The sequence below is a fragment of the Pyxicephalus adspersus genome, chromosome 11, assembly GCF_032062135.1.
Source record: "Pyxicephalus adspersus chromosome 11, UCB_Pads_2.0, whole genome shotgun sequence".
Lineage (NCBI taxonomy): Eukaryota > Metazoa > Chordata > Amphibia > Anura > Pyxicephalidae > Pyxicephalus > Pyxicephalus adspersus.
The window spans coordinates 45,163,448-45,190,613 of NC_092868.1; the positions used below are offsets into that span (position 1 = coordinate 45,163,448).

A 27,166-nucleotide genomic window follows, 5' to 3' on the forward strand; every position below is an offset into this window, starting at 1 on the left:
TAATTTCTCACATCTCAGCTATAGTTTTAATTAGTTTCTGAAAAATGTACATAAAAATATTTAAATATATTAACAATTCTTAAATATACACCAGCTTGTGTTTAAGACTCATTGGTCCTTTAATATATAAAGTAACATTTCCAATAACTCTAAACATGGATATTGAACTATGAATCTGCTGTACAAAATAAACCTGTATATGCATAGAAGGCTGCCCGCCCTCACTTCACTGTGTTTTGGTTTCTCTGTATATATATTCCATCTTCTTCTAAACTCAAGTCTGTTGATATAAATTTTCTGTGATGTTCACCAGTGCGGCTTGAACTAAATGTTACAATCTATTTGTATCAAGCAATCCCCAGACTGCGATCCACGAGTCACACTTAGCTCTCAGCATTCCATCTGTTGTTTTATTTGTTTTTGGGTCAGCCTCATGGAAAGTCTTGGGTTCTGAAATACCCATCTTGCCAGAACACTTGCTGCAGCATACAATGATTAAGATGAAGCCAACCAGAATTACAGGCTTAATAAGGCAAAGATGAAGTGCAAAGTTTATTAATGCTTATCTCCGAGCACAAATAAAGTTCATGTGAATACATTCCTAAACAGCCATAAGAGATTATAAATGTATGTGTGTGTATCAATGCCTTTGCAAAAAGTTATTACCTGGCGGTGTTGGTGGCTGTAGCATCTTCACTGTGCTCTATATAACCTATGCACAAAGCAGAGCTATGGTAGGGGTGCAGAAGGCTTGTCTACAACAGGTTGCCTGCAGAAAACTATAGGAAGGAGTGGATACAAGACCAGTAACCCTGCACAAGTAGTCAGATAAGAAGTGACTGGTCTTTACAAGAGAAAGTATTTTAATAGTTTTAATCAGAAAAAGAAGGCTAGAAAAAAATTTTCTTTGTAGTCCTTTGAACTGGAGTTGGGTGGAAAAAAAAAATCTCTGCAGTGGAGACACTGGAGTAATTTTTTTTTAAGTAACACAAGAATGATTACAAATTGTTAGGTTACCTTTATTAGTGCCTAAGGTTTCCCTGCCGCAATAAAAATTGGTCTTTTCATTTTTTGGCCATGTCACAGGGACAGAAAGTGAAATAAAAATCTCACCAACAGGTGTATCGACACTGGAGGAACTAAAGTCCCACTTTAAATTTAAGCGTTTCAGGCAGCTGGTTACTGCAGAAAGAGACAGACGATGTTCCTTCAACAATACCCCAACTTACCTGCTACTCGAAAAACCGAAGCTGAAGATGTGCAGCACCCGCCATTCCCAGATTTCCTTGCATGTTCCTAAGATAAACAAACTTGCAGTTACGTATCCCCAGTACGGCCAATCAGGATGGCCGAAGACCGTTGCTGGGCGGAATAAGAAAGAAAGATGATGGCATCCAGTGAGTACAGTTTAGTTCCGCTTTAGGACTTTCAGTTGAAAACTGCTTGGTTAGCTGCTTCCAAGCACTTGGCAAACTGCTGCTATGCTTTCAGAAGAGGCATGCCACACCGTAGCTAAATGTGTTCGTGATGTGCTCCTTCCTCTTCAAAAGGAAAAGCAATCACACGACAAGAAGAAACATTTCCCTTCCAGGATTTGTGCCACAACCCCACAACAATAGCAACTGCATGCCAATGCTTGCACAAAGCATTTCCAAACTGCTCCTACACAGTTGAATAGGAGTAGGGTTGAGCATGCGGCACAACACTAAGGTTTTGTTGAAAAGAGCCTAACTCTTCCAAAGCCAATCAAAAAAACTTTGTTTTTTTTTGTAATGGATATACCCACATGTCTATCACATAATTTCACCAATTCATAAGATTAATGAACGTATTCATTTTTTTTCCAAACTAAACTCTCCTATTCTTTTACAGATAAAGAGGTCACCATTTTAGCTATTTAGCTTTGCATTTTCCATTAGGCTGCACACATGATTAGCTATGACATCAGCATGTTGTTAGGTAGTTAGGCCTTGCTTGTTAGTGGGCCTTGACTACTTCTTGTTTACCTCACATGCACAGTTGGCAAGGCATGAGTAAGTCAGCCGTTTGTGAATGTTGCCAAAATAATAGTAAACAAACTACTTCCTTGTCAACCATTAAAGGCCTCCTTCTTATAAATATCAGGCCGTGAACTTATAAGGTAACCTTCCATGTCTACTGATGAAGGGAAGATCTTCTGTATTCTACCAGGTCTAGATGATAGTGTATAGAGAGGAGTTTGCATTTTCTTTATAAGGTACCTAGGGGTAACATTTTTTGTGCACAAAAGAAAAATACTGTAAAGCATATTAATCAAAATTTCCTGGTTATTTGTAAATTTGGTATGCTTTAATGCTACACTTTGCATTTCATTTTGAGGCAACCATATGGAGACAGATGTATCTAAACAATACAAGGGTATGGTTTAGTTATCTTTGCCAGAAATTGAAAAAACAGTAACAAATATGTTTTTAAAAGCCTTTTAGCATGCTCTTACTCCTAGATATTGTCTTTTCTGCATATGTCTGTTGGATCATTTACAGGAGAGGGCGGACATGGCTGTAAGATCACTGCTGGAGTTCCAAAAGATCCTCCTCTTCTCTCTGCAGAGTACTTTGTAACACAAGCATTGTCAGCCTATATAGAAAACCAACAATGCAGGTGAAACAGATCACTAGATAACAGGCTAACAAAGGTATTTTAAAATATTTGGCTGCACTGGAAACCAAGCAACTCCATGTCCGAAAAGCAATAGCAGTCTTCTTCATCCACCTTCCTTGCAGCATATTATTTACTTTGATTCTTCCAAGTAATGCAAGGGCTCTTTAATGAAAAGGAACAGATAATGCAAAATCAAGTAGAGAAGGGGCCTTGAAATTCTAATTCTTTTAAACCAGAAAATTGATAGATAAAATCTGATTGGTTGGTGTGAGTTGCTGCAAATTGTATCCCCCTCACTTGTGATATCTAAGGGGCTTTCACAAATACAGACTAGATGACACAGGCTAGGCAGATCTGCAATATGCCAACATTACAGGAAGGCAATTAGTGTGGTTACTAAAACCAAGTCTTGAAAATGTTTATGGGCAAACAAAGGCATTCTGTCATTAAAGTGGTGGAGGGGAGAAAAAAATAAATAAAAAGCAAGCAATGAGGTAAAGACAGTATTAAAAAGGGAAAAAAACTGAAAGAAAATTTTAACAAATGTGATATAAAAATTCATTTAGTAAATTACAATTATGTAATATATTTAATCCATGGAAAGTTTCCTTAGCTTTGAGTTCTTTGAGTTACTCCGGGGACTGGGTCTCCACAAATTAAAGTTACTGTTCCATCAAATAAATCCTCCATGCTGACAGCTACTAGTTCTGTAGCGTTAGCTTGGTTGGTTTGGGCATCTGGTAGTGCCACAATTACTTGAGAACCGGCAAGCTCCGATTCGTCCAAGGTGATCACTTGTTCTGTTGTGGTGACTTGATCCTCAGTCTGTATAACCTAGAAATAGTACAAAGAAGGATTAGAACTGTCACAGGCCAATCATAACCTGATGGCCAATCATAGCTAATGGAAAAAATTTACTAATTTGTAAGAAGTCTTGCTCATGCAACCATGGAGGGGCCCATGGAAGAAGGCGAGTATTTTAATTTCCAGTTGGCCCCCTTATAGCGATCCCGGTCACTGACCAGTTGTCACTAGCATCAGGATTGCTAGTGGTATGATCCTTACACTGCTACTACTGGCTGCATATATAATAATTTTTAAATGAACCTACTACTCACTCTGGTACCACTTTACCAAAATATTTTTGAATGCATGACCTATAATGGTAGAGAGTAAACTAAACTTAGAGAATGGCCAGTACCTGGAAATTTCAAAGTTCACTTTAAAATATTCTTTACTTTAGACTTTGCACTAAAATGCAAGTAATATTGCCAACTTTTAAAGCAGTGCTCTGGGCCAACTTAAAATAATTACCACCCTGCACATCCATTTAGTTGTGACTAGCATGGACATTAATGAGCCACATCTGCAGCTCCTCTGTCATACTCAGATAAATGACAAAATTAATTCATGGCAGTGTGGGGAGCCAAATATAATCATCAGAATATATTGTACCAATAGAGGACGGAAGGAGCAGTGGTAGATTTAACAAGCACAATAGGGAACTCAGCAGAGATGAATTCCTCTGAAACATATGCTTGAATGGGGATATTGAGAATTTACTTTTTGAAGACTAAAAATGAAAACAGGTCTGGTGACAGGGTCTCTTTAGTGTTGAGACAAGGTAACAGACAATTTATGGCATGAACAAAAAAACTGTCCCAAGCACAATTTTTTTTTCTACTCGAAAAATATCACATACCTGTACAACCTGAGCATTTCCTGATTCGCTTTCTGTTATAACGATGTTGGGGTGTTCATTCTCATAGTGTCTCTCTAACTGAGTCTGTGAAGTAAAAAGTTCCCCGCACAGCTCACAACCAAATGTGTTTTCTGATTCATTAAAGTGATGAGTGGCCACGTGGTGCTGCAGGGCTCCGGGAAATTGGAAACACTCACTGCAATAAAGACACTGAAAAGGCTGGGACCCTGAAATGGAGAAGAGTGAACAATGTTATAGGCAAACAATACATTTTATGACTTGTAAACATCCACGACTGTCAAGGGGAGATCCAAGATATATCGCCTCTTGCAATAGGATATTCAATGTTTCTAGGAAGCATTTCAAAAATGCACTGTCACTGATATTTTATCGTTAAAATAATACCCCAAAATCATGCCGTGAATGTCTTTGTCCAGGGCAATTCAAAAACACTGTCAACGGTCCCCCAGTTCCTGCAGTGTCACTTGGTTCCCAAAGGAAATTATAAGTGACCGTTTCAAAACACATTTTGCAGGCAATGCCCACAGTTGCAACCATTAGAAAACCCACCCTCAGAAATATCACTGCATATAGACATAAGGAGGTTCAACAAAGGATAGGTAAATCATGTATTTATTAAGAAAAGTCATAGAAACTACTAAAGACACATGGTTCAAAAGCAAATTAAATTTTAATTATTTGCAACCCCTAATTATTGTACAGCACTGCGTAATATGTTGGCGCTATATAAATCCTGTTTATTAATAATCTAATAGGACTCATATTAGGAGGGATATAATGGAACAGTGATCCACAGCTCTGGCGAAACCCCCTAGCGGTGTCCTTCTCGTGACCCCTCAGGAAGGGGAAGCCAGAGCCGCGAACCAGCAAAATTTTCTCACGGACCACTGGTTGGCGACCGCTGTAATAGAATACATAGCCCCATCTAGTGGCCAATTTAAAAATCTCTACATGTAATACCAAGTCATTTTTAAAGCGAATAAAGAACCAGTATGCTTTCATAAAGTACTTAAATTGATTCAGTAGGCATTTATTTTCTACTTCCCAATTAGGCATTTGCCTTAAACCCTTTCAAAGCTGAATGTTAGTATTTAAAATCATCAGACAACTGCATTTGCTGCCTCTGTTATTCCTAATTCCCCCAGTGTCCTCTGATGTATGTGCAGGTTGTAGATAGAGATTTCTCATAATTCATGACTAGACATTTCTGTGCTTCTTTATTATGAATTGCCTGTTACTTGCCTGAGTGTTTGCATTTGATGTGAACTTGTAGTGCCGCAGGCGTGGGGTAGGTCTGTTGACATTTATCACATTCGTATGCTTTATCATCTGGAATGGAACAGAAAAGGGTTGATGTATTTGTTAGCACGCAGGATACATCATTTCCCACAGCATAGCTGAAGATTATAGATTAACCAGTCACCGATTCTAAAGTTATTGGGAGAATCACAACAATTCTGTTCATTGCTTATATTTGTATAAAACTAGTGGAACCTAACTTCCTTTCCTCACAGAAAATGAGCTGAGAATGACATTTTTGAGAGGTCCAACCTCAGCCAAATTGCACAAGTAAGAAGAAGAAATCTAGCAACTGGTAAAAAAATCAATCACAGACTGCAACATACTTCTGATTGTACAACATTAAGTCTTTTTGAAACTGGAATTCAATGGTTTCCTTTTCTACTAAGAACTTGGATGGGCCAAGTCCGCCATCCAAATCAAAACTAGTTTGGTGAAAGGCAACTAATACTTGACAGAAGATCCAGATCCCCACTAAAAATGTAACTGCTCTAACAGCTAGAGAGATTCCCTCTCTCTGTCCTGGTGATATTCTTTCAGGGTAGCAGAAATCTTAACAACGTGAACAGTGAAATTAGAAAAAAACAGACATGTTCTAACCACTCCTATTATGAATAATATTAAAAAAAATACGTTAAAAAAAGAAGGCAAATTATTCAATTATTGTTGACAGAGCAAAGCTGCCCTCATTTTGGTTGAAGTAACTACTGCATACTCACCGGGATGTTCTAATTTTGTGTGTTTATGGAGTGTTGAGGTGCTGGAGAAAACCTGTTCACAGGAACTACACTGTGCAGTAGAGAACTTGGAAGATCGATGATTCTGAGCGGCAAACAGGTCAGGGTGATGTGTGCGATTGTGGTACCACAAGCCAGATAGTTGCTATAGAAAAAAAAAGAGTCGAAATGCTATTATAACACAATAACTGAAGAATGTCAGTATGGTCATGCTGATGTCTGCACTAATAGTAACCCCACTGGCTGGGACAGTCGCAATATTACATCAGTCCTGAAGTACTGAGTACTGCATAACATCATTACCATGACAAATGAATGGCCTGCAAGTTCCCACAAGGCCATTACAGATAGCTCTGCATGTAAAACACAGAGCTATAATGCACAGGGAAATTAGTGGAAATAAGTACCAAAAATACAAACTGAAGTTCTGTTTCATACGGACTTTGTGAACAAAATCTACATGATGACCATTTTTAAACTTCATCCAAGCATTCTTCTTGAGTATGTTGTAAACATGGCTACCAAATCGTGTTTAAGCTACTGAATGTATAGCCGACATGTTCTTTAGATTTAGCAGAACCATCTGTGTTTACTCACACCTACTGAGACCAAATAATAAAATAATTTGAACATTTTAGAAGTATAGCAATCAGATTCAAACTTTTATCATCCAATGCAGATTTGAATCTAATTAGATTTCAAATTTTGTAAGAAACATTTATTTTGTCAGGTAGTTCTGTGTTCAAGCCAACTAGTTGGGGAAAAAAAATATTAAATGGTACAAACCTGAAGGTTTCTGACACAAAGCAATATGCAGAATTTGGTTCTAACAAGGAAATTTAGATGTGTTTTGACATTTCCACAACTGCTTTAATTTCTGTATATCATGAGGATCCAACTGAGAATACTAGTAGTCAGGGGCTACTCTGTAAAGGAATACTATATTGGTTTTGGGTCAATTTATTTACAGCTTTATTCATTTACACATTTGTAAAATGATGTTTGTCTAACTTTAAAATGTTTTTTTTTTTTTGTTTTATAAAAGTGAAAATAACTTCACATTAACAAGCTCTGTAGGGAGATAAATGGCTGACCTTTAAGATAATATAATCATGTTTTAATTTCCACTTGTGCCACTGAGCTCTAAAGACTCTAAAGCTCTAAGCTTGTGCCACTGAGCTCTAAAGTTTTTACAGCAAATGTGTGAAGGAGTTCATAAAAGAAAGTAAAACGTTCATATTTTATATATGCCAAGAAAAAGGTTGTGCCAATATTTAATGTCTTAATTTCTGACAATAATAAAGTATATACACAACCCTTGGGATTCCCTTAGTTCTCAGATTTAAAAAAAAGATATAAATATATATATACACACACACACACACACACACACACTTTTAGAGAAAAACAGACAGCCACCAACCTGATATGCCTTATCACAGATATCACAGTTGTAAGGTTTTCCTCCAACATGCGTGACAATGTGACGATCTAAAAGAGAAGGTGCACTGAAAATCTTCTCACACGACGGACACGGGTGATACTCCTTGGAATGTACAACCTGGATGTGTTGTCTGTTCTCCTCCAAAGTCGGGAAACTCATTCTGCATTTCTGACAGTCATATGGATCTTCAATGTCTGGAGAAAAGGAAACATATCAGCATCCCAAACACCCAAATACAAGGTAATCACAAGCCCCTTTGAAAATAATTTTCTTATTTAACATTTAACAATTGTTTCAAGTAAAGGATCTATGAGTAAAAATGAGTAGTGAAAATCCTCTCCATACCGCCAATTTTTGCTAAAAGAAGTTATCATAAAAAACAACCAAGGAACTGGAGAATGCAGCAGTGACTTAATTTGCTTGAGATGTCTGTTCCAACCTGATTGCAGGCTTCTTGTAATATAGTTGTTGCTAATACAACACACAGCCATTACCAACACTGATCTAGTATGTGCTGCTTTGTCACAATGTAAAATCATGTTCTCCCTTACACAATACCCAATAAGTGGACATTTATATTAAGAGACCCTAAATATAACACAGAAAGAGAAAGAAAGAGAACAGAACTTACTGTGGAATGTGCGCAGATGTATGGAAAGCCCATTGGCCTGGCTAAATCCCTTTCCGCATTCTCGGCAAACATAAGGCTTATCTCCTGTATGAGTCCTAACATGTCGCGTTAGCTCTATGGATTGTGCAAAGACAGCGTCGCAGTACTGGCACACATACATTTTTCCTGGATTTAAAAGAGAAGTATGGTTATGTTGGAAAGGTGGTTGTTTTCTTTACTGGAATTATATATTATTTTAAATAGGCACCACAACTTCTATATATGCAATTTAAAAATGCCGATCCTACTGTACCTTCAGAATGCTTCTTTTTGGTGTGGTAGGAGAGAGCAGCGGCCTGTGTGAAAGTCATGTGACAGTGCTTGCAAACAAAGGGACGTTCGCCTGTATGAAGACGCTGGTGGTTTTTCAGGGTGGAGTTTGCAGCAAACTTGGCACCACATTCCTCGCAGGAGAATGGCTTCTCGTCAAAATGTTCTGTCCGTTTATGATACTGAAGACCTAAGTGAGACAAAACATAAAATTTCTGTAAGAAAATCTATATAATCGTGTGTGAATGCAGAGATGTTTTTCTGATTATTTCCTGAATTGCCAAATGTCACTATCCTTTAAAAAAAACCTGTAGAAAGCATGGCTGATTGCTGCCTTAGAATATTTTAGGATAACAACATGCAAAAAAAAATTCAAAATTGCAGGGACTAAAGCAAAATTCAGGCTACATGTTTGTCCCTATGAAATTTTAAATGTAAGGAATAACTCTGCCACAAAATGTTCTCAAGTTATTTAAAATCCAGTTTCACTGAAACCGGAAGGCTGGGAACATACATGAGTAAAAGGATCTACAACTATGTCCTACACTCACAGTGTAATGGTGCAGAAACATAGGGGGTTAAACAACAGCAAACATGAGGCAGAGAAACTCAGTTATTCTCAAGAACAGCATTTCTGAAAAAAGGTGTTTAAATGAATATAAAAAATGTGACCATCATTCACAAAAGTTTAAAAATAAAAAAATCTTCAATGGTTATTATTTTTGGCTTTATTAAAGTCAAATATGGGTCTCTACTTTAGTTGCCAAGTTGTCGATAGTGAAACTCAATATCATAATTCATTCAAACACAAAAATATCATACATTACCTGATGGATGAGCAAACTCTTTGCCGCAGATGTCACAAGTAACAAGCATTCTCCTTTTGCCTTTGTTATTACGTGAAATTAGGTAGCCATGAACTTCTTCTCTGTGCTGGTCCAGCTCTTTTTTAGAAGCTTGAACCACATTGCAGTCCTTGCACTGTAAAGGGTTTCTTTTGGCCATTTTACAGCGTTTCATATGAACCTCCAGGCGACAGCGAAAGAGGAAGATCTTGTCACAGGATTTGCAGATAAAGTTTTTCTTTGAACCTTTTTCTTGAGCAAGTTCTGCCCTCTCTTTTTCTGAATCCACCTCTTCATTTTCATCATCCTTAGCTTCCTCATCCTCCTCATTCCTTTCTCCAATTTCTTCAATGACATCCATTTGACAGTCATTGACAACATTCCACTTGTCTTCATTGTAGAAGTTGCACTTACCATCCACCAGCAGCCCTGAATAAGGAAGACATTACTTTTTAATACAGAGTCCTCTTTTGTGTTTAAAAATAATACTCGGGAAAAGACACACATTAAGACATATTTCCTCAGTCTCCCCACATCAAATTGTGACATGATACAAAGTCGCAATGCTACAAAGGTAAAAAACTGCAGCAAGAAATATTCTGCCTATATTTAGAAATGTTTGCCAGCAGCATATAGTAGATAGTGACCCTCGATAATGCCTGAAAAAGGAGGACATTATCCTTATGGACAGAAAGGTAGGTAAAGGCATTGCTGGAGGGGGTATATCTTATGTGCGGGGCAACAATTTTACATTTACAAGTTAAATAATAGATATGCAGGTAATATTCTCTGATGCTTGTCTCACTTTAAAGTGCATAGATTACTTCTGTTTTTTTTTTCAGCAAGACAAAGATCATAAGAAAATAAGAAACAATCCCAATTAATCTTTTACTGAATTGACCTCAGTTACAGGAAGAAAAACCGACTTCTATTGGTTGTTAAATGAATTATAAAATCAAACCTCTTAGCATGTCCTGCTATGAACTAGATATAGTCAGAGAAGAATATATAACATGATTAAAATGAAGTCTTTAAAGTCTAGCAACACATGAATGTACCCTGTAACACATTAAATCTGTACCCTGCCGACACTGGATACTAATTTATATTGATAAAAGACGTTCCAGTCTGCTCACTGTACACTGACTGAAGAGATACTGTGAAAACTCTGCTGTGGACCAAATGCAGATTTACCAGCAGAATATACAATTGGCTAACATCTCACCATTTTGCTCCAGATCTTTGAATACAGGCTGTAAATCAGGGGCAGAGTCTTTGGCAGTGCACAAAAAATGGCAGAACTTCATAACAGGGACGGAGTGCTGTAGTGCAGAACTTAAAGCAATCTTTGTAGACAAGTCTTCATCTTCTGTCTGGTCTGGTACACTTACTATCTGCATAAAATAGCAAAACAGAAAGGTTTTATCAAAAATTGGATATAGCATGTTGAGGGGAAAGGAGGAACCAGGGAAGATAAATATAGGAAGATTAAACTTTATCTTTAAACTATTATCACACATACCTCCTTCACCAGATCATTCAGGGATTCATCTTCAGATGCCGCTGAACTCAGCTGCTCACACTGCTTGAACGCTCGTGCAATTAATGAGCTATGGCGAATCAAAATTTCAGCTACTTCATTTTCTCTGTTCAATACTGTCAGCAGAAAAAGTTAAACCTAGTTAAATATACAAACATAGCAGTAATCAAAATGTCTGACTTTATAGGCTACTGCATATCTCCCTCAGTGCATCACCACCAGTAAGTTTTCTCCTCACAATGCAGACTGACCTAAAAGCTCAATTGTGCTTAAAGACCAAAGCAAGGCAATCAGCATTGTTTCTGTTTGAGACTCTTCCTCGCTTTTTATCCCAGTAACACCAAGAGGAGAAATGAGTGGATGTCATCAGGACAGAAGGGGAGGAACAACAATTAAAAATATCTGTCAGAGCCATACTTTACTAAAAGAAAAAAATGTTCCCATCACTTCCTCTCTTGACAAGAAGTGTAAGGAATGGTTAGGCAGTAGACACTGAGACAGGACAAAAAACAAAACATATCACAGTTCTTTTATAAAAGAACTGTGATATGTTTTGTTCTTTTCCTTAATTTTTAATTCTAACATTCCTTCAATTTGTATGTTTCTGAAACTGTCATACCACTGTGGAAGAAGACATCGGCTCCTGGCTCTTTACGAATCTCATCCATCAGAGACTTTATAGCTGGGCTCAATTCTTCCATGGCTAAAAGTAACTGCCACATGGCCATTACAGGCAAAGTTTGCTCTTCAAAGACTGTGGACACCAAAACGCTGAAAATGCGTGTGTTGCAGTTTTTCCTGACAATTTGCTCAATCAACTAAAAAGAAAAGAAATTTTTTTTTTTAGGAAAACCATTGAAATTCTAATTTATTACTGTAGAGGAAGGGAAGACACAGGAATTTTGTGATCAGTGTTTTGATACTCCCTCACTGGGCAATTAGAAAAAGTGGGAGGAGAGTTAAACTTACGAGCATTGTGGTTTCCCAATACATTACCCATGAGAGGGTACCAATAAAGCATACCTAAACTCAGAAATTTCACTTTACATAAAAGGGAAGACAACCAACAAATTCTGTTGTTTGTTTGTATTTTTTTAAATGCAACACCTTTAATAAATAAATGGGAGGACTCCCGGACGACGCGGAACCAGATGCTAGACAGCCCCCAGATGGATCGGACTGCCCTGCGAGATTAAAGGTAAGTTTATTTATTTATTTTTTTGTCACTTTTCAGTTTAGTTCCTCTTTAAAATAAATTTAGGGATATTTCATATTAGATTTGAAAGTACCCTCCCTATTAAATATAGAAGACACTCTAGGACGCTGTAAGCGCAGCTTCCTGTTTTCGCCTGCTCTGCCCTTCGCAGGAAAGGTGCTCATATCATCCATGCCTGGACCACAGGCGAGGCGTTTTGACAACTACAATTCTGACTATCTTTCGCTTTAGGGAGAGAGACTCCTATGAAGACAAAAGTCTGTCTGGCCAAAGTGGGACACATAAAGACACTTGGATTGGCTTTTGGTAGATGAAGCCAGTCAGCAAGCTCTCCCTCAACACTGCCACAGAAAAATTTAGAACTTTTTTTCGAGCTGTTCAATGCACAAGAAAAATTCTTCATGCGTTCATATAAAGTACTTATTGACACAACAAATTCTATATATTGCTCCCTCTAGTGGATTATTCAACTAAGAATAATTTTATCAAGGGGTTATCAGAAAAAGGCAAGCTTACTCTGCTATAACCAGAGAAGGACCTGAGGGATACATTTACTACAAATGAACCATTCATTGATGACATGGCCAAAAATAAAAGGAAGTGTCCCACTAAAATTGAGTAATCTATTGAGTAATATGTTGCCTTCCAGGGTCAGCTTTTACAGGTTTAGAACAAAAAGACAAATGCTTGCAGAAAAAATGAATACATTCAATGTCACTTTGTGATACACAACAAAAGTGACCACAGCTTCATACAATCAAAATTCAAAAATGCCATTCAAGGGCCTTCTAAAATGCTTCAAAGACAACCCACAGAGGCAAGTACAAAATTCTGTGTATATGGACCCTAAAAAGTTCACTGTTTCAAAGGGATTAGAAATGGGTACTTGCCTCTTTTTCACGGTCTGTTAAATGCAATGCTGTTGAAATGCCACCGAGGAAGACATCAGCATCGTTTACCACTTCTGAGAAATTCTCCTGATATTGTTTCAGCAACTCTGCCCCATAATCAGCTGTGCTCAGCTTGCCTGTATTAAAGTAAAACAAAATCATTTACAGTGGTTTAATAAGTTGCCAGATAAGGGATTGTGGGAGAAATGTACAAGGAGCCACAACAGTGGCTTACCAACAATATTCCTCTATTTACAGTCTCACAGAAGTTTCTTTTATATGGGTAGAAAGGACAGCAAACATTTACAAAGGTAATTTTACACATAATTATAAACATCAGTATCTGACTGACACTCAACATACAACTCTTTCCCTAAAAGATTCTAAAACTCAAGCTAAAAAAAACATCAAAGATGTAACAACATTCTATGAATACATTGTTCTCCCCAGAAGGTTTAAGCCGGTTGCTCCACTCAGCTGCCGTGCCTCCCCCGCCCACCTCCTATCTGCAGCGCTAATGCTCTGCACGGATCTCAGTGAGGCTGCTCTGTGCTCAGCTGTCATGCAGAACATTGCCGCTGCCGGTGAGAGGTGGGCAGGGAGCTCAGCCTTCATGGGAGTCAGACACAGGCAGACTCGGCCCCATTTAATAGCACAAGCTGGAATTTCTATTTTTAAAAAAAGAAAAAAAGCTACTTTTAAAATGTATCCACCCAAGTGGGCATGTTTAAGAAAGCATCGGTAGTGCTGTGAGAGCTGTGTGTAACTGCGTGTCATTCTGCATTCTCACAGCTCTGTGTGTACAAACTTTCATATCTTCTAAACTGTATGTCAGGGGGGCCCAACAGGTTGATCGCCGTCTATCGGTAAATTGCAAAGGCAACGCGAGTAGATCGCAGAGCTCTCCCTTTCAAAATAAACTCTACCGCGAGCAGGAGTTAAGTCCAAATTTTTATTTTTAGTAGATCATTTTGACTTGGTCATTTTAAAAGTAGCTCACAAGCCAAAAAAGTGTGGGCACCCCTGGTGTATGTCATAATGACTTGAAATTTTCAGGGTGGACAGGGAACATGCATAGCTAATAGTAACCACCAATCAGCCCCCAGCTTTAAAGAATTTGAAGAAATGTATGAAAAATTAACTTTGGGGTTGCTGTTTTAAAGGAAAGTGCAATTATCAGTCCTAAATTGAAAATGCAATTTAGGGACCCCCGGGCCCACTTACTTAACTAGGAGCATTAGGGTAGGGCCCCTAAATGTATACCTACCTGTCACAAATCTATACCTTCTCTTCTTTGAACCCCAATTTCTCTGAGGTGGGGGGTGCAAAACTTAAAATATAGGTACAAGTGGGGGACACATTCTCCCCCTACAATCTCAATATTACAGCATCTTTAGAACATAAAAAAACTCAGCCCATTATAATGGGCTTCATTGCCCTGTTACACATTCCGGTCCACTTCTAACATTGTGAACTTCAATTTCCCTGGAATGGAGAGGCGTTAACATCTCCTAAAACTTCATCACTGTGGCATCATTAGAACATAAACTCTGCCCACTAAAATTTAATGGGGTTCAGGTACAGGAAGGGTACAGTCATGTGTAACAACATCTGATGTTAAAGCTGAATTCAAACTGGCAATAAGGTTACATCTGTCCATTCCTCACGCCAGGAACCACTGCTGCTTAAGAAAAACTGCTAGGTCTGAAAAAGCTCAGCACTTATTGTCTGTTACCAATGCTAGGTGGCCAGCAGTTGCCAGAAGTTACTCAGAAGGGGTAAATGGCCCAGTTTATTTGCTGCTAATATGTACTAAGCCTAACTTGTTACACAACATTCTCATTATTACTCTGTAATTAAGGGATTACACTTTTAAAACTTAGAACACTAGGAAGTTGGGTCACAATACACGGCATTGGACAGTTGTGGCAAAATACATAGAATGGAAAAATTGGATATAATAATGAGGCAGGCATTACAAAGTTGGAACAAAGTATAGGGAGAAGGTAGAACACTGAAACAATAAGAGGTTACTGGACACCTATGGCATAAACAACTGGGAGCAGTAAATTTGCCGTGTTTTGCAACACCCCCTTTTTGACCACCTGGCTACAGCTTCTCACCACCCAGCTGAAAACAATTTTTGGGGGGAATACTGGAATAAATAAGGTGCCCAGTAAGAACTGAACCCTTGTATTATTAATATTATTATTAAAATTAAACAGGATTTAAATAGCGCCAACATATTATGCAGCGTTGTACATTAAATAGGGGTTGCAAATGACAGACGAATACAGACAGTGACACAGTAGGAGAGGACCCTGCCCCGAACAGCTTACAATCTAGTAGGATGTAAGCACACACTGCTCTGAGGAAGTTCACGTGAATACTTCCACAAATATTTATCAGGTATTGGTGAAACACAGAACATGTTGGAAAACTTGTTTTATACCTTTGAAGTTTGACTTTTTGCTGTGTGGCTCCAGTAGTTCAAGTAATAAGTGGAGATCAGGAAATGCTTCTCTGACAGCTTGAAAAAGCTTGATTAGACTGTCAGGGCTTAGGGTTTTGGTTTCTGATGCTTTTCTCAACAGTTTATCCATCGCTTCTTTGTGTGACCCACCTTCACAGCAGTCAGTGATCACCTATAAATATAGTCAATGTTACATAACTCCAACAAAATATATATATATATATATATATATATATATATATATATATATATATATATATATATAAAATAAAATGTTATTTAATATAAGTACATGAACCCAGAGGTGCATACATCTGTAGCACCTTTAACTCTTCTCTCTAAACCCAATTGCAGGGGCACTCTGAGTGGCCTTGCCTATGACATCCTGTCCTAAAACATTCCTATTAGCCAGTAAAGGGCATACTCCTTCGCCTTTAGGAATGTGTGAGAGACAGGAGGGCACAGTCAAGCTCAATCACTGCCAGAAAGTGACAGAGCTGTTTTGGATAAAATGGCTTATTATATTCATCTGTTTTTTCAGATGTACAGATTTTGATTTCTGCAGGGAATGAAGTGTGGTTTAAGGCGGCACTTAATAGATATGCTGCAATGGTGTGTAAGCACACATCTGTCTTGTAACTGCTGAACAGTAAACATGCCAATTTAGGAGCATAACACAAATTGAAGCATGTGTTTTTATGCACAAATATACTCAAGCTTTCCTAAAGAAAAGCCATTTAAATACCTTTTTCTCAATATTGGTGAGGAAGCCTTCCTCTGCTGTATCCAGACACTCTATGATTGGGCTGAGCTCTGTAATACACTGGATAAGCTCTTCCCTCCGTTCCATTAGAAGATCGAATAAGGTTTTTTCTTTTTCCACTGGTGCTGGAGGCCCTGTGGAAGAGAAGACCGTTAAGAGAAATTAAATAAAACGTGTATAACTAGAAGCTTTATATTTTATGTGTATGGGGGCCCAGTATTATCACCTGCATTGCAATAAATCATGTTATGTGTTGTTGCGCTGAGGGGTCATTCTCTGAGAACCCCTATGTACACATGATGCAATACTCTGCATTACAACATAGGGTGTCTTATTCGTTGTCCTGCCTAAACAACATCTTTTTTACATGTGTTAGATGTGCTTCAGCCCAATCATATTTAAAATGCCTCCTAACACAGCCCTAAGCCTTTTTTTAAACCATTATGAGTCTAATTTACAGACTAAGAGCTAAAAGTCAGCTGGGTTAGCACTTTATTTTAAATGAAATTCTGCATGAATAAAGACATTAGTGCTTTGTTCAGTCTCTTCAATTATTTTGGCTATGGGCTCCCCATCAACAGCCAACTAATACAAAGAAAAAGGTGAGCTGCTGATGAATTGTAAAAGTTGCTGCTGATGAAATCAGTCTCTGGACTTTGGGACCCTGTACGAAAAGTGCACAATACTTCTCACAATATGTACAATGCAAAGTATTATCCAATTCTTTTCACAAAAGTTCCATTACCTACTTTGTGCAACCCCCTTGTTATTCCTTTAAACCATATGCCTAGAAAAAAATCTTGTCAAAAACACAGCACGGTTCACAACAAAATTAGAGCTAACAAATGAAATTAGTATTCAGAATAAATACATAAAAGCTTTTCAACAATCAAATAACCAATACTCCAGAGAGACCTACACTTGAATTGTTATAAAAATACAAGTTTAAAATATTCATATCTTTCTCCCTGAAAATTAAAGCAGACCTATCAACAATTTTTTTACTTCATATAAAATAGGTTGATAAACATTTTTATAAAGTAAAAGTTATCTATCTGCGAAGCCAAGTTTGGGTGACATAGCCAGAAGTAAAAGGAAGAAGATGGCGCTGCATGACACTTCCTTTGCGCCCGCGGGCCAAAGTTTGACACCCATCTTAGAATATAATAAGAATAAGAAAATGTGATGTTTTGGAAGAATACATGATTTACAGGAATGTTATATGGAATAGGAAATAATTGTTTAGGGGCTCATCAACAGAAGTACCAAAAACCACTGGTAATAAATCTACTACACAATACATTATCAGGCATTGATGCATTTCCAGTTTACCTGTATCTACAGCCACTTCCTTCACAGAATCTTTGGATTTTGGTTCCTTCTCAAGCAGTGCTTCATTTACACTTGGATTTGTGTCTCGACACAACTTCAGCAAAGCCAGAACAGTCTCAACGACGATACCCTGACCATCTTTAACCTTTTCTAGAAGTTTGGCAAACGTTGAACTCCCCTTTTCAGCTTTGCAACATTCTACCACAACCTGCAAGACAGCAACGACAAGTAAGTGGAAAAAAAACCCATCATATACTAGGTGACATTTCATCACTGCTTACTTGGACACCTCTGTGCCAAGATTACATTGTGTCTATAATAGCAAAGCTCAGGAAGCTTGGAGTTTAACCCTTTCACTGGAGGCCACACACATTCCGCAGCACAGGTAGTGTTTCTATTTTTCATATGCAGATAATGGACTTTAAATTGTGACAATGGCCTCACTAAAACCATATTTTTTCTAAAACTACAGAACCTTCAGAATTACTGTTAAATTTGTGTATGTAAGTAAAGTTTGTAATGAAAAAAAAAAAGACAAAAATATTATTATTGCTCAGTAATATTCTCATAATTTACAGCTAAACTTGTCAGTGGGGCACAAGAGAAAGTGATGAGTCTTCTTTATTCAGCAGACAACGGATTTCATCGCTCTGGATTGCAGATAGAGATTAGAGATACAGAGACCCTAACCTCGTTTTCACGTAGCATTGGCTGTGGCAGACACTGAATTCAAGAACTTGGTGCTCCATAATTAAATAAGATCTGCAATTATATTTGTGAACACAAGAATTGTATTCAACAATATCCCTTTCATCATACTAAGTTCCAGGGCCAGTGACATAAATGGCAACATTAGGGGGCACCAATCTCATTGTAAGAGATGAGGGAACCTTATTCTTACTTCTTAGAAGTGATTGAGATGCCTGACTAATTCTATCAATACCAAAGAGGCCACGGAGTAAAATTATTTCTGATTATTTCTGAAAATTATACACAAAGGGGCATTAAAAAATGACGTAAATAGGGTAATCTTTTAAAAGCCTATACCCAGAAAAAAGAAAATTGTCTTTATAACATTACTTTGTCCATCATGACACTGCATGCTTTTTGATCTTTGCAGTTAGCTAGACATATAAATAACCTGGAGAGCCTGCCAAGCAAAACAGCTGTACTTCTTTTCTTCTCCTGTGAGACATTAACCATGGCTACAAACCCCATGGTAGGGCTTGCTATCAGATGGAATGCCTGTAGCCCTGTCACAGGCTAGTATACAAAGCATGGTGGCTCAGAGGTTAGCCCAAGTTTAAATCTTGGCACCAGGGCACCTTCTGCATGGAGTTTGCAGGTTCACCCAGTGTTTGCATTGGTTTCCTCCCACATCCAAAAAACAGGCAGTTAGATAAGTTGGCTTTCCCACAAAATTGACCTTAAACTGTATTAATGACATATGACTATGGCAGGGGCATTAGATTGTGAGCTCCTTTGAGGGACAGCTAGTGATATGACTATGGACATTGTACAGTGCTGCCTATTATGTATTAATAATGCTAAGCAACCTGAATGGGTATTGTTTTGAACAACATTGAACTGTAATGGCTGCTATAGACAATCAGAAGGTTGCAGAAGAGTGCCTTTTTTCATCACTCACCTGTTTATCTGCCTCTTTGATATCCTCACACTTTTCCAAATTTTCAAGAACACTTCGGGGGTCTGAAAGCGCTTCGCTAAATATACTCTCATATCGGATAAGAAAATCCAACTCACCGGATGCTTTTTCCAAATCTAAACATAAAACACATCAAGCACCATTAACACGCAAGGAAATAAAACACAAAAGGTATAAATTTTTAAAAGGTCACACACAGTGTACTTACTAAAAACAACACACGTATCCAATTACCTCAACAATTTAGAAACAGATGACTTTTGCAGCATTTTTATTTTTTTTAATCATTCATCAATGTCAAAGCTATGGCCTCAGGATTTACATATATGATGATGGGGAGAAAAGCATTACAAACTACAACCAGTACCAGTAATATACCAGTACAAAATGCTGATGTTAAAGTTTACCTTGGTTCTGTTGTGTGCTGGGAGGGTTCAGAGAGAAAAATATAGATGAATAGTGATGCAATCCATAACACAACATGGCAGTCTTGGCCTGTGCAATATCACCACTTTTAGTTATTCTGTGTTGTTTATGGGCTGATAGCTAAAGCCTCAAATAAGGCAACCATGCTGTAGATAAAGAGTTCAGGAAGAGTTCAGGAAGCCATAAAATGTCAATTACACTCAGTGATGGATGAATGACCAGTGTAAATTTTCTATATGGTTTACCTAGTTACTGCCATACATCTTCTGACCAGCAAAGCAGCCAATATGAGTGCTCCCCGACATTTACAAGGTGCTGAGAAGTTCCTGGCTTTGCCCCTTTCCAGATGAAATAGAAAAATGAGTGTGGGGGCATTTGTCAGCCTAATATCTTAGTATGTAACCGTGCAAATATCAGGTGTTTGCAATTCCCTAAACTGTTTTTTTCTTTTAGTGAGAAGCTGTGATGGCACAAGCAAGTTTCACGTCGTTGGAGTTATGGGCCGTCATGAAGTTTTCGTTTCTCCAGGCAAAGTCAGCAAAGGACATTCACACTTAGATGTCACAAACACTGGGGAGAAGTGTCCTTCCTACAGCACTGTCAAAACCTGGATAAGCTTGTTTCAAGGCATTTCACGATTGAAGATGAGCCCCGCAGTGGGCGCTCCCCAACCTCAACTGACCCAACAACCTGCGATCTGTCCATGAGCTGATTATTAAGGACCAGCAAATATCCGCAAAAAAGATAGCCCAGATACATGACATCTCACGGGAGCGTGTTGGGTTTGCTCACCACTATCCTAGACATGCACAAGCTTTCAGCAAAGTGGGAGCCGAAATGTTTGAACAGTGATTAGAAGGAACGAGTTGAAGCATCCAAAGCCGTTTTGGCCCATTTTGAAGCTGCACAGGACTTTTTGGCTAGGTTAGTAACTGAGGATGAAACCTGGCTCCACATCTATGATCCTGAAACCAAGGAACAGCCAAAGGAATGGCGCCACAGCAGGACCCCCTGGTCGAAGAAGTTCTGAACACAGACAAAAAAGTAATGGTGTCTGTTTTCTGGGACAAAGAGGGTATTCTGTTGGTGGACTACCTACCTCAGGGCTCTAGTATCACCGGACAGTATTATGCTAACCTCCTGGACCAGCTGAAGGAGGCAATAAGGACGAAACGCCGTGGAAAGTTGACCAAAATGGATCCTTCCTTTGCAGGACAATACACGTGAGCACACGTCCAACGTTGTGGCTGCCAAATTGAACACCCTTGGTTTCCAATTGGTCCACCATCCCCCCTACTCACCTGATCTGGCCCCTTGGACTATTATCTGTTCCTGAATTTGAAAAAACACCTGAAGGGGCAATGTTTTGAGGACATTTCTGACGTCAAAGGTGCTGCTGAGAGCTGGTTTGCTGCCCAACCAAAGGACTTCTATTTGAACGATCTAGAAAAGCTGCAACTACGCTGTACCAAGTGCATCAGTCTCAGGGGGGAATATGTTGAATAAATGTGTTTTTTCATAACTCTGGCTCTCGTCTTTGTGGGCAAAACCAGGAACTTCTCAGCATCCCCTTGTACACTAATAATTAGCACACCAGAATGAGGAATCCCCAATAAAACCAATATATGCAGGGTCAGTGGAAAAAAAAAAACACCTAAAATTGGGGCCAGTGGAAATGATGACCCTTACAGACAATTGGAAACATCATTGGAATCATAAAGCTGGCTCTACTAAGTGATGTTGGTCCAACATCTATGCAGGCATCAAAGAGAAGCTCAAGCAGCCCTAGTTGAGAATGGCTGGTCTAATCTATACACTGTTGCAGTGTATTGCCACTTGTTTAGGAATTAGGGTAACTTTCTGCTACAGCTCATAGACAGATGGCTTTGAATATTGCTATGATTTATAACATAAAGGCTCTATTTATAAGACAGTGAATCAGACATCCCCTCAACCAATTACTGTCATTGAAACACATGGATCTGGAAGGTTCCCACAAGGGATTCTGTGTGTTTCAATGGCAGTAATTGATTGCCACCAGGAAATGTAGGATTCCCTGTTTAATAAATAGATAGATAAATAGATAGGTGTTGAAGAAGAGGTTGACATACATGTCAGAAAGTGCCACTAATTAGAAATAATAAAACTGTGTAATTTAAGAACCCCTTAAATAAAACCTCACATTTTATACAGAATTAATAATCCACAGTGACATGCCTTTACCATGTGGAATATGTTAAAAAAATATCTGAAAACAAATGTGTTACCTGGTTTATCAAATCTTCTTTTCTTTGCTGCAGGCTCAGCTATATCCTTGGCTTGAGGCCGTTCACCATCGTCTCCTGAGGGCCCTGGAGAGGTTTCAGTACTAGTATCCCCTGCAGCAGAATCTGCAGTTTCTTCTTGCTCTACAATTTTGGATACAAGCTGATCAGTGGTCTCTTGATGTGCTGATGGAACACTTGGCAAGGTTTCTTCCTTTGAAGAACATAGCTCTTTATCTACCCTGTCAGATATCAGTGAAGGTCCAATTACACAATCTGTTGTTCCTTTTGCACCTTTGGAACTTTGTCGGTTTGTTAATTGTTCTGTGGAGTGCTCAGGAAGTACAGGATTGTCGGTCTGCAGGTTCCTATTAGTATCCGGCTTCACAGAAGAAGAAACAAGCTTTGTAACTTTATCACCCTCCTGCTGCTCAGGAGCAGAAGTTACAGACATCCCTCCAGTATTTATGGGCAGTAACGTTTTTTCAATGGCAAAAGTTTCACTTACAACATTGCTCCTGAGGACTGCAGACCTGATTTCGGGTTTAACCAAAGTTATTGGTTGAACAGTGACATCTTTTACCTTCTGACTTGGGGTGGAGTGATTCATGAGCTCCGTTAGGAGGTTCTTACAGCTCACAGCCACATCAAACAATTGAAGGCTGTCTGCCACAGAAATGATTTTTGTTAGATTGTGTTTTCCGGGTGGGAGTTTTCCTGAGTACATCATTTCAAGCAGAAGAGAAAATTCTTCTGGGGACACAACGGAGGCATCAATAGAAATGGTTTCTGTTGTTTCCAGCAAAGACTTAAAGAGGAGACTTGCAGCAGAAAGGACCAACTTGTGAGCACGGAAATGAAATGTTCCGACAAAAATCGTGCAGTCACAAAATTGCTGCTCTTTGCACAAAGTGTAGACTTGCTGCAGAAGCTGCCGACTGTAATTTGGAAGCTCCATTTTTGAAATATAATCTCTGATTTATGTCGTATTCTTAGGGATTCTTCTCCTGGATAGACAAGGAAACAAAAAAGAAAATTACTGCATCTTGATTAATTTGTTTCCTATGCAAACACAATTAAAGTCACATTTAGTGTATTTCTAACAACACATATAACTCTAAGGCTGAAAGACACTAAAATAGCAATATACCAGAATCCCACCCACAAGTAGTCCCGAATCACTTCTGGACCCTCTGCTCAGTGATTTCTGCCTTCAGCGCTGGGAGAGCAATAACGACACCACGCTAGCATGTAGTTAAATCACTCTCAAAACTTTACTGCTTGCACACAGTTTATACACCAGTTCAAAAGGCATGATCGCGTGACTATAGACAACAAGCAGACATGACAAATGTCCTTGTGGTTTTCTTAGAACAGATTATTCATGTCAAGGGAACAGATAAATGGATGAAGGGAGGAAGGGGAGAGTTTCAAGGTAAAAGAGGGGGAAGCAGAGGTTAGTTTAGTGATAAGAAGTGTACAACTAGTTTCAACATAACTCAATCATATTCAAAACATAGAAAAAACACAAAAATAAGTTAACTCCAAACCTTAGCAAAATTCGACTCCTTACATTTGCTAACACCACTCAAATGGTCACGCATTCAAATATCTGAGTACAAGCACATACTTTGCAGACAATTGACCTGATTTAATAAATCTCTCCAAGACACTTATCAGTGAACCTGGGCCATCCAGCAAACCTGGAATGGATCTGGTCCAGGATAGAAAACATTTGCTTGCTCGTCTTGTCTCCTAAAACCCTCACTACTTCCCACCATTCCATATCCCCCCTCCTATTGTGTGTTACTTCCCCCACCTCCTAGATTGTAAGCTTTTCGGGGCAAGGTCCTCTCCTCCCCATGTCACTGTCTATATCTATCTGTCATTTGATACCCCTATTTAATATTCAGTGCTGCGTAATATGGTGGTGATATATAAATCCTGTTTTTTAATAATAATGAAATAGCAAACTACTTCATTCCAGGTTTGATGGATAACCTGCATTTAGCTGCTCATAAAATTTTGTGCGGCATTTATGAGCTTTTTGCAGCAGGATTTCATAAGAGTTTATTAACCCAGGGAACTATTTTGTAGATTAAAAAAAATAGCTGTTACGCATGTTTTTAAAGTCCATATAAGCTTTTACAATGCAAGCTTTTTTTTGTCTGGCAAAAACCCTTTTTTAGGAAGATTGAGGGCAGTGTTTGCTTGTTTAGTGTTCAATCCAGAAATGTTTTCAAGCTGGGTGGGAAGAAATTATAGCTGGGTGGCAGCCCCTAAATTATGACCCAACTCAACAATGACCACCCAAAAACAGCCGGGTGGTTGCTGAAAAGTGCTGGATGGTGCGCCCGACCAGCTAAAGGAGGCCGGGGAGCACATTGTTTGTTTGTTTTTTTTAACTTGGCTGTATTATTATTTTGTATTTACTATAATGTATTTTGTATTTATAATAATGTAATTTGTATTTACTATAATGTATTTTTTATTTACAATAATAATGTAAATATATTTTGCCCATCACTATAGACTTCATGGTCATGTCATTAAAGCATATCTAAACTCAGAATTTTCACTTTACATAAAAGGGGGTAGACAACCCTTTAATGTAATGTAAAAATTCTGTTTTTTTTTTTTAATGCCACACCGCCCTCCTAGGCTATCGAGAATGAATGGGAGCACAAAGCCTCCTTGGGTGCTCCTTCTGCGCATCTCGGGCATGCGCAGAAGGAGCCTTTTCGTGAAAAGGGAAAAAAAAAAAAATTGCTGATCTCACATGCGCAGTGAGGTTGGCAAGTTTTTTTCCAACCTACATCACCTGATCTCGCAGCTGGGTCGAGTGACGTAGGAAGAAGAACCAGGTAGAAGAGGCGAAGATGGCGGCGCCCGAAATGCTGGCCCTGAAGACGGATGCCGGGATGACACAGGACCCAATACGAGAGACCTCCGGATGGATAGGACTGCCCTGCGGGATTGAAGTTAAGTGTATTTTTTGTGTTTTTGGGGATTTTGAGTCTAGTTCCTCTTTAACTCTTCTTCATAGTCATATGTCATTAGGGCTAGGGCCAATTTTGAGGGGGGGGGGGATCAGAAGCTCTGTCCCTTGTATCCACTCCCCCATCGCAGGCTTAGACCTGCTTGCTAAACATCCTGGGGGGTCAGTAGGGCAGGGCTGTGGACACAACTTTTACGGTCCACCCCGGAATTTAGCAAGCAGGTTTGAGCCTGCGATGGGAGAGTGGGCGGATTCTTCCCCTTTAAGTGACATATGGCTCCCTGCGCATGTGTGGTCCGGATTCAGTGGATTTAGGCGTCCATAAGGTTTGTGACTTCTGTTTTAGAATGTGGATGTAAATCTACAAACACAGGGAGAACATACAAACTCCATGCAGAGAGCACCCTGAGCGGGATTTGAACCGGCAACCAGCCACGGTGCTTCACCCATGCTTGTTCTTGATTTGGGGAGGGGGGGGGGGGGGGGGCTCTGTGTATGGTGATGTAAACAATGACTCTCTATTCAGATTTGGATGCTGAACTTATTCTATTATCAGTGAAGGCTCTGATAACTTTTCTCCATAGACAGGATCTTTCCTAATTCACCTCCATTATTGAGCTCCCTGCTCCCCACACCAGTCATAGCAGCAAGCAATAGGAATTGCTGGAACTTGTAGCTCTCCAGCTATCTCTGGGCCGCAGCCCCGTGCATGGAGAAGTCAGTGTCAACACAGCTCCAGCTCTGCCTCCGTCACATGAATTCTGGCCTCCCCAGCACACTCACCCGTCCCGCTATCCCAATGACAGCCCACTGTTTATCTTCCGGTGCCGGTTTCCTGTGACACCTCTTCCTCCTCCTTCATGTCCCACAGGCCCGAATACCTCAGAGTTCCCCTTCGACCTCGACTGGCGTCACACGTACAGGAAGCGTCCCTTCGTACGCGCGCATGCGCGAACCAGGCAAGCCGAACGCTGTTTGTTTCAGGCGACCAATAAAGTTTTTTTTTAAAAAAAGGATAGGCGGAGTAAACATATTATCAAGAAAATAACAAAAATGGCGGGATTTATTTTCTTTTTTAAAGTCTGAGGTGACCCAAATGTGGCCCTTTCAGTTCTACAATGCATAAAAAGAAGAAATGAAACATTAGGGCTTGATGTGGTGCTGTCTACCTATACTTGTATCAGTTACATAGAACCCTTATAATAAAAAAATGTGATTAGATAATAAAAACAAAAGTACAGGCGATGTCACATCTGTAATAAATAATAATATTTGGCCATTTTGATTGGTCACGTATGCATATGTTCAGTCCTGGCAGCATACGCTAAGCTGCATATGCACAGCTCAGTGTTTTTCTTTTAAAGAATATAGTGGAATCAGGCAGGTAATATGTGAAATGACTTCACTTTTCCCTTCTGCAAAAATGAACCTGCCTGATCGCAATTATCAGTTTCCTAATATATGACGTGTGCTTCTTTGATTGGAAACTCCCCAATTGGAAGTCCACAAATCACACATTTGTACAATATCCCACCCTAGACTTTTCTAGAGCTGTCCCGACTCTCTGGAATGGTCTAATAATCAGCTTGTATCTATAATTGTAGAGCAAGAAGAAACTGCAGATTCTGCTGCAGGGGATACTTGTACTGAAACCTCTCCAGGGCCCTCAGGAGACGATGGTGAACGGCCTCAAGCCAAGGATATAGCTGAGCCCGCAGCAAAGAAAAGAAGACTTGATAAACCAGGTAACACATTTGTTTTCAGATATTTTTTTTAACATATTCCACATGGTAAAGGCATGTCACTGTGGATTATTAATTCTGTATAAAATGTGAGGTTTTATTTAAGGGGTTCTTAAATTACACTACACTAATTAGTGGCACTTTTTGACGTGTATGTCAACCGCTTCTTCAACACTTAGGAATCTATTTATTAAACAGGGAATCAGACATTTCCTGAAACATTTCCTG

The 27,166-nt window shown here is 39.1% G+C and overlaps 1 protein-coding gene across 1 annotated transcript; it reads right to left on the reverse strand.

The window, feature by feature from the left end:
* ZBTB40 (zinc finger and BTB domain containing 40) lies at nucleotides 1–26,109 on the reverse strand. Its single transcript, XM_072425253.1, has 18 exons — nucleotides 25,980–26,109; nucleotides 22,202–23,205; nucleotides 19,491–19,624; nucleotides 17,843–18,050; nucleotides 16,493–16,644; nucleotides 15,727–15,919; nucleotides 13,275–13,411; nucleotides 11,788–11,986; nucleotides 11,151–11,284; nucleotides 10,854–11,022; nucleotides 9,611–10,057; nucleotides 8,767–8,973; nucleotides 8,475–8,639; nucleotides 7,823–8,037; nucleotides 6,382–6,544; nucleotides 5,606–5,692; nucleotides 4,343–4,569; nucleotides 1–3,474 (listed from the first exon to the last, which is right to left on the reverse strand). Exons 2-18 carry the CDS (start codon nucleotides 23,154–23,156, stop codon nucleotides 3,250–3,252), a joined length of 4,017 nt encoding a protein of 1,338 aa, XP_072281354.1. The 5' UTR covers nucleotides 23,157–23,205; nucleotides 25,980–26,109; the 3' UTR covers nucleotides 1–3,249.
* Nucleotides 26,110–27,166: the final 1,057 nt, after the last annotated feature.